Source organism: Sciurus vulgaris, assembly GCF_902686455.1.
Source record: "Sciurus vulgaris genome assembly, chromosome: 12".
Lineage (NCBI taxonomy): Eukaryota > Metazoa > Chordata > Mammalia > Rodentia > Sciuridae > Sciurus > Sciurus vulgaris.
This window is the reverse complement of record NC_136473.1, coordinates 40,890,052-40,902,217: the sequence shown is the minus strand read 5'-3', so window position 1 is coordinate 40,902,217 and position 12,166 is coordinate 40,890,052. Positions and strand designations below refer to the sequence as shown.

General features: G+C 31.7%; 1 protein-coding gene across 1 annotated transcript in view; it reads left to right on the top strand.

The window, feature by feature from the left end:
- The window catches only part of LOC306641929 (uncharacterized protein), a gene marked incomplete at its 3' end in the record, with an annotated part of 35,430 nt that overhangs the window by 11,260 nt on the left and 12,004 nt on the right, over positions 1–12,166 (top strand). The window contains exons 3-4 of the mRNA XM_079107271.1: positions 1,784–1,867; positions 2,538–2,621. Of these exons, the coding sequence (XP_078963397.1) occupies positions 1,784–1,867; positions 2,538–2,621 (168 nt within the window). The remainder of the gene's footprint in view (positions 1–1,783; positions 1,868–2,537; positions 2,622–12,166) is intronic.

Below are 12,166 nucleotides of genomic sequence, written 5' to 3'. Positions count from 1 at the left end.
TTTTCAGGCTCACACTATATATTTACCAGGAGAGATTACAAATAACTCCGCTCAAAAATAGGCAAAAGAGCTAAACAGATGTATCATCAAAGATACAAAGAATAACAAAAATAAGATACCACTGAATGATCACATTCATTGCTGGTGGGAATGCAAAATGAGATAGCCATTTTAAAAGAAAGACAGTTTGACAGTTTTTACAAAGCTAAACATAATCTTATTATATAATTGCCATCAATATCGCTCCTGATACTCAAATAGTTGAAACCTTACATCTACACAAACACTTGCACATAAATGATTATACCTACTTTATTTATAATTGTCACAAATTAGAAGCAACCAAGATGTTCTTTGGTAGAATAATGCATAAACAAACTGGTACTTCCATGTAATGTTTCATTATTTAGTAATGAATAGAAAGGAGCTATTAAGCCACAAGATGATGTATGAGGAACTTAAAATGCACTTTACTAAAAATAAGCCAGTCTGAAAGGGCTATATAAAGTATGATATCCTGTGATATTCTAGTAGGTACAAAATTACAAGTACAGTAAAAATATCAAAAAGTTGACAAAGATTCAGAGTAAAGGGAGGTGCAAATAAGTATAAGCACGAGAACTTTTCAGGGTGCTGTAATTGTTTTGTATGATTATGTATCAGTGGACACACGTTTTTATCCATTTGCAAAAACCCATGAAAATACACAACACAAAGAGTTACCTCTAATGTAAACCATGGATTTTAGTTATCTATGAATTCAATGCAGTCACAGTCAAGATTCCAGGACTGGGGATGCAGAGGTAGCTCAGTAATGGAGCACTTGCCCAGCATGAGCTAAAGGCCTGGGTTCCATAACAAGCTCCTCAAAGATAAAAGGAAAAAGAAAAAAAAAAAAAAAAGAATTCCTCAACATTTTTTTCTGAAAAATTGATAACTGAATTCTAAAAGTTTTACCCCAGTAGAGGTTCATACAGACAAAATAGCAAAGATCCTCCTGAAAAAGTACAAGGACTTAAAACATTAAATTTGAAGGATATAAAACATTAAATAGCATGTCTTAGTATAAAGACACAATCATTAAAGCGGTTGTGGGTGTTGGTACAATGTTAGACAAATAGATGAACGGAACAAATTATTGTGAGAAACTCGCACATGTATTGATGACAAATACTGAGTAACAAATATGTGAATATTCTTTTAGAAATAGTTCTCTTCCTATGTATATTGTAAAATAATTAACCTTCTTGAAAATAATATAAGAAAATTTGTTTTGGGATTAAGGAAATACTTTTTAAACAGTGTACAGCACTGTTGTGTTTTTAAACTGGACTTAACATTAAAAATTTATACACATCATAGGTAGTAATTATTAAGAAATTTAAAAAGAAAATGCCAGAGTAGGAGATTATTTTGCAGCATAAATACCCAACAGAAGACTTTTATCCAAGATTATTTAATTGCCAAATGACCTTCCAGTTCTAATGTTTAGAGATTTGACAATCTAGATACTTTATATCATTCTTATTTTGAATAAAAAAACTAATTATATTAGTACATCATCCATTAATTTTTTAAAAGGCTAATTATGTGCCTGTCTCTCTCTCTCTCTCCCTCTCTCTCTCTCTCTCTCCCTCTCTCTCTCTCTCTCTCTCTCACACACACACACACACACACACACACACACACAGATACATGCACCCATGTACGCACGAACGCAAACCTCATATCCCTATGTTAGTAATGCCTTACAAAGTGTTTTGAAATCTTTTTATTTCTACAGAGACTGATCCAGAACTCTTGAAAGATGCTTTAAAACAACATTTATTGAAGAGTGAATTCAGGACACCACCAGTGAATCTCCCTGGTATGTAAAAGCTTCTCAAGTCTAATATTTCTCATTTTTTATCACTTTTGGAGTATGGTTAAGTATGTGTCTGCAATGACAACACTATCTGTATATTACATGACATGGGAACATTCCTCACAAGTACCCTCCCATAATTGTACTGTGCTACTTACTAAAAATAGAAAATTAGCTACGTATCACTACTCTTAGAACTCATCCATTTAGCAAATACTTTAGAAAAGTCAAATGAGCTTAGTGCTTTATTCGTTCACATATATCCTATGCTATCCTAATTGATTAGATGAAAAGTTCTCTTTCTAATGTAGATAAAAAGTTCTTTCAATCTGCAATAATAAAATGACTCATACCTGTGGTTAAGAATATAACAGTTACGATTGTATTACAAACTGGATACGTGTTCTTGGTCATTCAGTAAACATGTTAAACCTCAGTATCCTGAAACTTAATTGATTGCAAATGACCTTCCAGTTCTAATGTCTAGAGATTTAACAGTGCAGACGTATCATAATAACTACATCCATTGTTACAAAAGGCTAATTATGTTAATCTCTCTCTCTCTCTCTCTCTCTCTCACACACACACACACACACACACACACACACACACCTTTCACATCCCTATTTTAGGACTACCTCACAAAGTATTTTGAAATCTTCTTATTCCATAGAGATTGATCCAGAATACTTGAGAGATGGTTTTAAACAACCTTTATTGAAGAGTGAATCCAAGACACTGCCAGTGGATATCCCTGGTAAGGAAAAAATTTGCAGGTCTAATATTTTACCTTTTTTTAAACTTCTTCAGATAAATATATGTCTTTAAGGACTATACTACCTCTACATTATCATGACATAGACAAAGATCTTCATGGGTACCCTTCTATGATTGTTTTTCACTGTCTTACTAGAAATGGAAAATTTGTTAAATGTTATTACTTCTGGAAATCATCCAGTCAGCAAGCAATTCATAAAATTCAAAAAGCACATTTTATAGTGAGATTAGAATATTATTGGTAAAAGTATGTCCGAAGCTATTCTTGTCACTTTGTATTTCCACTCTAGATAGAAATTTTCTTTGAATCTGCAAAAACAGAAAATTTGGCTTATACATGTGATAAAAGGAGAAAAATGTTATTTTATTAGTTACCAATTCTTGCTATACTTTACAATGTCGGGCATGGCAGTAATATAACTTTAGTAGAGTCCCTTAGTTGTGTTATATAATTCAGATATTTTAATACTGTCATTAGTCATGGAGTAACAGAATTAGATAAAGCATTCACTGATGTCTGATATACTGTTCAAAGGGGCAGACAGCTTAACAGAGAAATAAGGTAAGGAGACCTTAAGAGAGAATACCTCCAAAAGTCATTGTCATTCAGAAGTGACTGTGTACCTTCCAAAGGCCGTTCCTTAGAGGTGCAACATTAGCAGCTTCACACTACAAGAGTAAGAGACCCCTATTTCTCACCCCTACAATGGATCATAGACCTTAATGTAAGAACTGAAATTTTGCAACTACAGGAGGAAAACATAGGAGAGACACTTTAAGATAGTGTACAGGCAACAACTTCCTGAATAGGACTCCAAGTGCTCTGGAAATAATAGCAAGAATTGACAAATGGGATTATATCTAATTGATTATAAGATAAAGAGCAAGGAGAAAGGCAAGATAACATATATTGTATATCATATATATAAACATCAAAGGAAGATCTCCTTGAGCTGCTCAAACATATCAGTCTCCTCTGGAAATACCCAAAAATAATACTTTATGGGTTCTCTAGGTATTCCTTAATTCTAGTTTGCAACTAATATTAACCCTCATACCCAGTATGATTAAAAACTGGCTTAAACAGAAACTGTTCCAGGAGGCAGTATAATGACATATTCAAAGAGTTAAAGGAAAAAAAAATCTGTTATCTAAGATCTGTATATACAACAAAGTTAATTTTCCAGAAAGAAGGTGAAATAAAGATATTTCTAAATGAATGAAAATTTAGAGAATTTGTTGCTAGCAGAACTGCTTTCTAATAAGTTAAAAGAAATTTCCTCAGGCTAAGAACAATTGATCTCTGACAATAATTTGAATCCCACAAAATGAGCTTGGTTTAAAGGAATTCTGCAATTCTGAAAGACAATATAAATACATATGGCCTCTCCTTCCTATTGTATTGATTTAAACCTTGTTAGGACATTAATATATAGACATGCAATTTGCTCTATAATAGCAGCACATAGGTAATAGTAGGGAGAAATTATATATTAGAGTAAAATATTGACAAAATATGGCAATCTGAATCCACAGGAACAAATGTATAGAACCAGAACTTATAAATAAGAAGGGTAATACAATAAATGCTATAAATACAGTCATGCATCATTTAACAAAGCTGATACATTCTGAGAAATATATCATTAGGCAATTTCATCATTGTGAAAATGGCTACTTAAATCATATAGGCTACTATACACCTAGGCTATACGGTGTAGTCTATATTATATATATTTAGTCCATCACTGACTGAAACATAATTATGCTATGCATGACTGTATATTTTTATTCTTTTTGTCTCAGTTTCTTTAAAAGGCATGTGAATTTATGTAAAGAAATGATTATAACAATAACAGTTCAGTAATAGCAGTTGTCTTTAATATTTAAAGTTGTAATTTGTAATTTTTTTCACTGAGAAATAAGATTTTATTGGCTATTTTAGCATCTCTTAGCCCAGTCAATTTTTTTTTAAATTTATTTATTTTGATTCATTGTAAACAAATGGGGCACAACTTGTTTCTCTGGTTGTACATGAAGTAGAGGCATACCATTTGTGTAATCATACATGTACATAGGGTGACAATGTTTGTCTCATTCTGTTATTTTTTCTTCCCCCACCCCCTCCCACTCCTCTTTTTTTTTCTATACAATCCATCCATCCTCCATTCTTGCCTCCCTCCCAACCCCCATTATGTATCATCATCCACTTATCAGAGAGATCATTCGGTCTTTGTTTTTGGGGGACTGGCTCATCTCACTTAGCATGATATTCTGCAACTTCATCCATTTGCCTGCAAATGCCATAATTTTATTCTTCTTTATGACTGAGTAATATTCCACTGTGTGTATATATCACAGTTTCTTTATCCATTTATCAATTGAAGGGCATCTAGTTTGGTTCCACAATCTAGCTATTGTGAATTGAGCAGCTATGAACATTGATGTGGCTGCATCACTGTAGCATGCTGATAACAATAGCACAAAATGGGGAAAAGAAAATAGAGCTACATAGGAATAACTTTCCTATATTTCATTAGAATTTATTAAAAATAAATCTGAAGTACATTCTAAAATTGTGATGATGGTATATAAATCTCTGAATATTTTAAAAATCAAAGAATTGAACTTTTTTTTTTTTTTTTTGGTACCAGGTATTGAACTCAGGGGCACTTAACAATTGAACTACATCCCCAGCCCTTTTTTTGTATTTTATTTAGAGACAGGTTCTCTGAGTTGCATAGGGCCTTGCTGTGTTGCCAAGTTTTGGACTCTTGATCCTCCTGTCTTAGCCTCCTGAGCCACTGAGATTACAGGCATGTGCCACTGCGCCCAGTAGAACTGAATGTTTTAAATGGGCTAATTATATGGTACAGTGTAGATGTTTAAAAAATACATCTGAAAAAAAACCTTAAAATTATTAAAGAAGGGAAAGATTTTTTTAAAAATTAAATCAAAGGGATGATGTTGCATAAAAGGAAAATGGTAACTCCTATTAGATCATCTCTAGCATATACCTTTTACTTCCTATTCCTTAACCCAATTTTTCCTCAAATTCTCATTTCTTCCATTTATGTAAGGATCATTTGCATGCTCATTTCAAATGAATCAGTCCTTTACACATATACCAATTGTAGAAAGGACCAGAGAGGCTAAAATACATGTGTTAATATTCCAAGTTTTGAGTTGATGTATATCTTACTACTTTAACAAAATGCTGTTCCTTAATTATCGAAAAAAGAAAAGTTCTGCCTTATCTCATGCATCTTTTATTTTAGTAATAATGTATCCATTGTTATAGAGTGTAATCATGAAATATTTGAGCAACCTATTTCTACAGGAACGGATACAGATGGATCGACACATGCAATTGAAAGAGGCAAAAAAAAGAGTGAATCCAAGATACAAATACAGAATCCCCCTGGTAATAACAAGAATTTTTATGAACTTAGCATTTCTTTTTAGCTTATATTCTCCAGAATTAATTTATTGTGGCTCCTTAGTGAGAACAGTACCTATAAATCCTTACCACATGAGCAAAAGTCTTCATGAATTCCACTATAATCCATATAACTCTAGTATTAACTGGCAATTTCAAATTAACTAAATACAGTTGTTTTTCTTAACTCTCCACTTGGAATGTAATCCATAAAAAACAATAGTATAATAACCTTAGAATATACTTCATGGGAAGATATCCAGTTATGCAATATAAAGTTGCATAACTTTATTATGCAACTATTCAGTGCTATTCTATTCACTGTTTCAGGATTATATAGAAATGTTCCAATTTTTCAAAACCAGAAAGACTGGCTAATAGATATAATAATAACAGGAATTTAACACATAGTTATTTTCATTAGTTATCAAGTCCTCTTTATGATAAAAACATCAGGCAACATGTATTCAAGTTCTTTAGTTGTCTTATTTATTCATATGTGATCCAGTTTTCCAAAGAGAAAAAGTCTACTCTATAGGGTCAGAATCATAACAGGTTTCCAAACACAGTTACATGCTCTGCTAAAACCAACTCCCACCCACAAAATGTTAAGTTTCATCATTGACCTTACCTCACCAATCCCCTTTTCAATAAATTTCCTTTTAAATAATTTTTATGTTTTTTATGAAATGTTATTTTTATGTCTTTGAACCTAGTTAGTGGTTTTTGAGTCCAGCAAAAATATAAAGTTGCATAGAAGCTGAAGAGGGAAATGATCTCATCATGCCCAAGTATTTTGCAAATTTAGCTATTTTCTTTTTGCTAAATGCTACAGGAACCTCAGAGGTCACTTTTTTAAAGTCCAACAAATATCTTGTCATTCTTTTTATCACTGACATTTAGAATGATTTACAGTTACATGATCTAAAATGAAATGGAAATATTTGTGGTGAATCAAAGAATTTCTTCCTTATACTAAGTATCTGTGACTAGTGAGATTATGATCTGCAGCTGGAACTATGGGGGGAAATGTTAAGTTCCATTTCACATGGAACATACTACAGAATTAATGTGATTTTAATTTTAATTTGAAAGTTATATTATTATCATAATGTCTCTGAGTGATTTCAATTTGTATAAGAGCTATAACTGCATAGAAAAATCACTGGTTAAAGAGTTGCATGACTTTGAGATGTGCATCAGGTTTGCCTTTCTCTGGAAATATGATCTTGGTGAACTCAGTACACATATCTAACCTCAATATTATGTGACTTATATAATTGCTAGCATCCTTTCCCTTCGAAGGTTTTGTTGTTTTCCAATTTAGGCATTTCATTATTATTCTATAAATAAAATTGTTTAGTTAGCACTACCAACACACACACATGCACACATCACTTACACAATCATATTTGTGAATATCTGGTTATCATACAGTGTTTTGATATATGTGTATTTCTACAGGAACGGATACAGATGGGTCGACACGTGCAATTGAAAGAGGCAAAAAAAAAGGTGAATCCAAGATACAAATACAGAATCCCCCTGGTAATAACAAGAATTTTTATGAACTTAGCATTTCTTTTTAGCTTATATTCTCCAGAATTAATTTATTGTGGCTCCTTAGTGAGAACAGTACCTATAAATCCTTATCACATGAGCAAAAGTCTTCATGAATTCCACTATAATCCATATAACTCTAGTATTAACTGGCAATTTCAAATTAACTAAATACAGTTGTTTTTCTTAACTCATCCACTTGGAATGTAATCCATAAAAAACAATACTATAATAACCTTAGAATATACTTCATGGGAAGATATCCAGTTATGCAATATAAAGTTGCATAACTTTATTATGCAACTATTCAGTGCTATTCTATTCACTGTTTCAGGATTATATAGAAATGTTTCTTCCAATTTTTCAAAACCAGAAAGACTGGCTAATAGATACAATAATAACAGGAATTTAACACATAGTTATTTTCATTAGTTATCAAGTTCTCTTTATGATAAAAACATCAGGCAAGGTGTATTCAAGTTCTTTAGTTGTGTTATATTTCCGAGATATTATACAACTGAATGTAGTACTGCAAATGCAGAGTTAGGCACACTTCTTTTGATTAAAACCAAAAGAAGAGATTTTAAGAGAGAATTCCGGGGGAAAGGAGGAGGAAAAAAGGGAAATACGGGGAACTAGATGGTAAGAAATATTTAGAAAGCCCTGGTAAAATCACTGACATTCAAGGGAGATGGTTTTCATGTCCAAGGGGGGCCCTTGAAGAACAACCTAAGAGTGTTCCAACAGCAGAGGGAAGAGACTCAAGTAAAATAATCCTGCCAAATCAACAACAAGGAAACAAAAACAAGTCCGCAAAGGGGATGAATAAATCAGCATCCAGATTTTCTATAATATATTATCTAAATAGCATAATTGCATATAATCTGTGTACATTCTCCTATATAGTTTGAATCACCTCTAGATTATTTATAATAACCAGTACAAAGTAAATGCCATGTAAGTAGTTGTTATACTATATTGTTTAGGGAATAATGACCAAAAAATGCCATGTATGTTCAATATAAATGCAATTTATTTCAAACGCTTTGGATCCATTATCAACTGAATACTTAGATGCAGAACCCATTTATATAGAGGGTCACCTGCATTAATAACCATTGAATTGGACACCTTTAAATGGGAAAACATTTGGTATGTTTTATAGATAACATTTGTATATACGTGTATATAATAGCATAACTAACATTTTTTTATTTATATGTATATGCTTATATATATATGTTCCCATTTATGTATACATATACATATATGTATGCATATTATATAAACATAATGTACAATATGTACGTCATATATAATTTAATTTAAAGCAATAATATGAGGAAGAAAAACTGTGACTAACTAGATTATAAATTTCTCTTGCAGAAACCTTTGAATTCCTAATGTCTAACCCTGTTCTAAACTGCTTTACTCATTGTCTTCCTGCTTACCTGGGAATTCTTGGATTTCTTATTTTGAATGAATCAATATTTCTTTTATACATATATCTTTCTCTTCTTTTGGTGCTGAATACCAACCATATGGCCTTGTGCATGCTAGGCAAGTGCTCTATCACTAAACTACACCCCCACATCTTTTACATATATCTTTAAATGAAAGACCATAGAGCCTAAATATATTTGCTAATGTTCCGCAGTTGATGTTGCTATAACTCATTACTTTTACAAAAATGTTGCTATGTAATTATATAAAGTTGCTTTGCCCAATCTGATACACCTTGGTTTTTTTTAATGCTTCACCTGATTTCTGCCTGTTGATTGTACTGGTATATATTTAGGTTGCTATGACCGTAGTACAAATTTTAACATTTATTCATAACATTTATTCCACCAATTCTTCAAGACTTCAATGCATGGTGTCAGGATCAGGACACATTTCCAACTTCTCTTACAAGTTGCATCAGTCTTTTCTAATGAAAAATGTTAATTAGGGTAATACTAGACACACATATATGCATATATTAATATTTACTTTAGAAAATTGTTTTTAAATCTGTTTACTTTTATAGAAACTAATATACAGTTCTTGACTGATATAAAAGGAAAAGGTCTAATAATAAAGGATGAAATGAAGACAAAATCAATGAGTCACCCTGGTAAGAACAATAATTTTTAAAATTCACTTATGATTTAACTATCTTCTCTGGGAGTTTATGGATATTCAATGACAACAGCACTATTATTATTATATTAGTGGCATTATTATTATATAAGAAAAATCTTCATGAATTCTCTCCTACAAAAAGCCCACAGTAATAGAAAGAAGACCAGTAGAGTATGATTACATCAAAATTAACCCCAACATTATGTATAACTATAATGCACTAATAAAATTAACTAATTAATTTGTATGAAAAGAACAGAAACTAAAGAAAGCATCAGAAACTAAAAAGACTAGAAGACAGATAGTGGGATGGCATAGTCAAAGTATTACAAGAAACCATGATTTTACATCCAACCAAATACATAAAAAGAGAATTTTTACAATCAGGCACTTATAAGAAAGAGTTCTTCATACTGAAAGCAAGTGTCCTCACACCATTTTTTGAATCCATACATTCAAGAGCATTGGTGAAGTGATTCTGTTATTATAAAGACTGTACAAATACATATTTTTGTTCTCTTCTTTTACTTGACTTAAAATGTAATTATAGAGTACAATATTTATTTAGTTGTATAATTGAGATGGGTGGGTGGAACCTATGACGTGCTGGAGAAAGAAAATTAAAGGAGACAGTAACTCAAATCCATAGGGAAGTATTTTTGAAAGAATTTTTACTAGCAATTATAAATAAAGGACATAATTATAACAAACTTGTCCTTTTTTTCTTTTCTTGACTTCTTTAAAAGTTAAAGTTTATATAAAGAAAGAATTGTAATATGATTATAGTAACAGCTTTAATGCTTACAATATTTATAGGAATACTAAGTCAGAAATAGGCAATAATGTTTCTATAACTTATTGAAAATTAATGATAAATTTGAGGTCAATTCTAAAAGTGATTTGCTGCATGGTTTCAACAATGCTATGGATATATTAAATGCTATTGAATTGGATACTTTAAAAGAAGAAATTATATGATATATTTCATACTTTTAAAGAATAGTTTAATGACATGAAATACTTTGAAATCATTCTAGAAAAAAGAGATGAAAGTCTCTACAGTGAAAACTATAGAATAATAAAGGAAGAAATACAAGACTTTCAAAGATGGAAAGATCTCCCATGCTCTTGGAGAAGCAGAATTAACATTGTCAAAATGAGCATACTACTAAAAGTGTTATACAGATTTAATGCAATTTCTATTAAAATCCCAATGACATTCTTCATAGAACTAGAAAAAGCAATTATGAAATTCATTTGGAAAAATAAGAGACCCAGAATAGCCAAAGCAATACTTATCAAGAAAAGTAAAACAGGAGACATCACAATACCATACCTTAAATTTTACTACAGAGGCATAGTAACAAAAATGGCATGGTATTGGCAAAACAGAGATATGTAGACCAGTGATCCACAATAGAGGACAAAGAGACAAACCCACATAAATACAGTTATCTAATACTAGGTAAAGGTGCCAAAAAATATATTTTTTGTATTTAGCCTCTAAAACAAATGGTGCTGGGAAAACTAGAAATCCATATAAAGCAAAATGAAATTAAACCCCTATCTCACCCTGCATAAAACTCAGCTCAAAGTGGATCAAGGACTTAGGCACTACAACAGACACTGTAGTTAATAGAAGAAAAAGTAAGCCTAAATCTTCCCCATGTCAGCTTAGGAATTGAACAAGAACCCTAAACACAAGAAGTAAAATCAAGAATCAAAAATGAGATAGTATCAAACTGAAAGCCTCCTCACAGCAAAGGAAATTATCAATAATATGAAGAGAGAGCCTACAGAATGGATCTTTACCAGATCTTTACCACATGCACCTCAGATAAACATTAATGTCTAGGATATATAAAGAACTTACAAAACTTAACACCAAAGGAACAAATAACTCAAACTATAAATGGACTAAGAAACTGAAAATACACTTTACAGAAGATGGTATATAATTGATCAACAAATATATGAAAAAATGTTCAGTATCTCTATCATCTTACTCCAGTCAGAATGGCAATTATCAGAATACAAGCAACAATAAGTGTTGGCGAGGATGTGGGGATAAAGGTACACTCGTTCGTTGCTGGTGGGACTGCAAATTGGTGCAACCACTATAAAAAGAAATATGGAGATTTCTCAGAAAACTAGGAATGGAACCATCATTTAACCCAGTTATTCTCACTCGTTGGTTTATACCCAAATGACTTAAAATCAGCATACTAGTGACACAGTCACATTAATGCTTATAGCAGCTCAATCCACAATAGCTAAACTGTGGAACCAACCTAGGTGCCCTTCAACAGATGAATGGATGAAGAAATTGTGGTATATATACACAATGGAATATTACTCAGCCTTAAAGAAAAAAGAAATTATGGCATTTACTGGTAAATGGA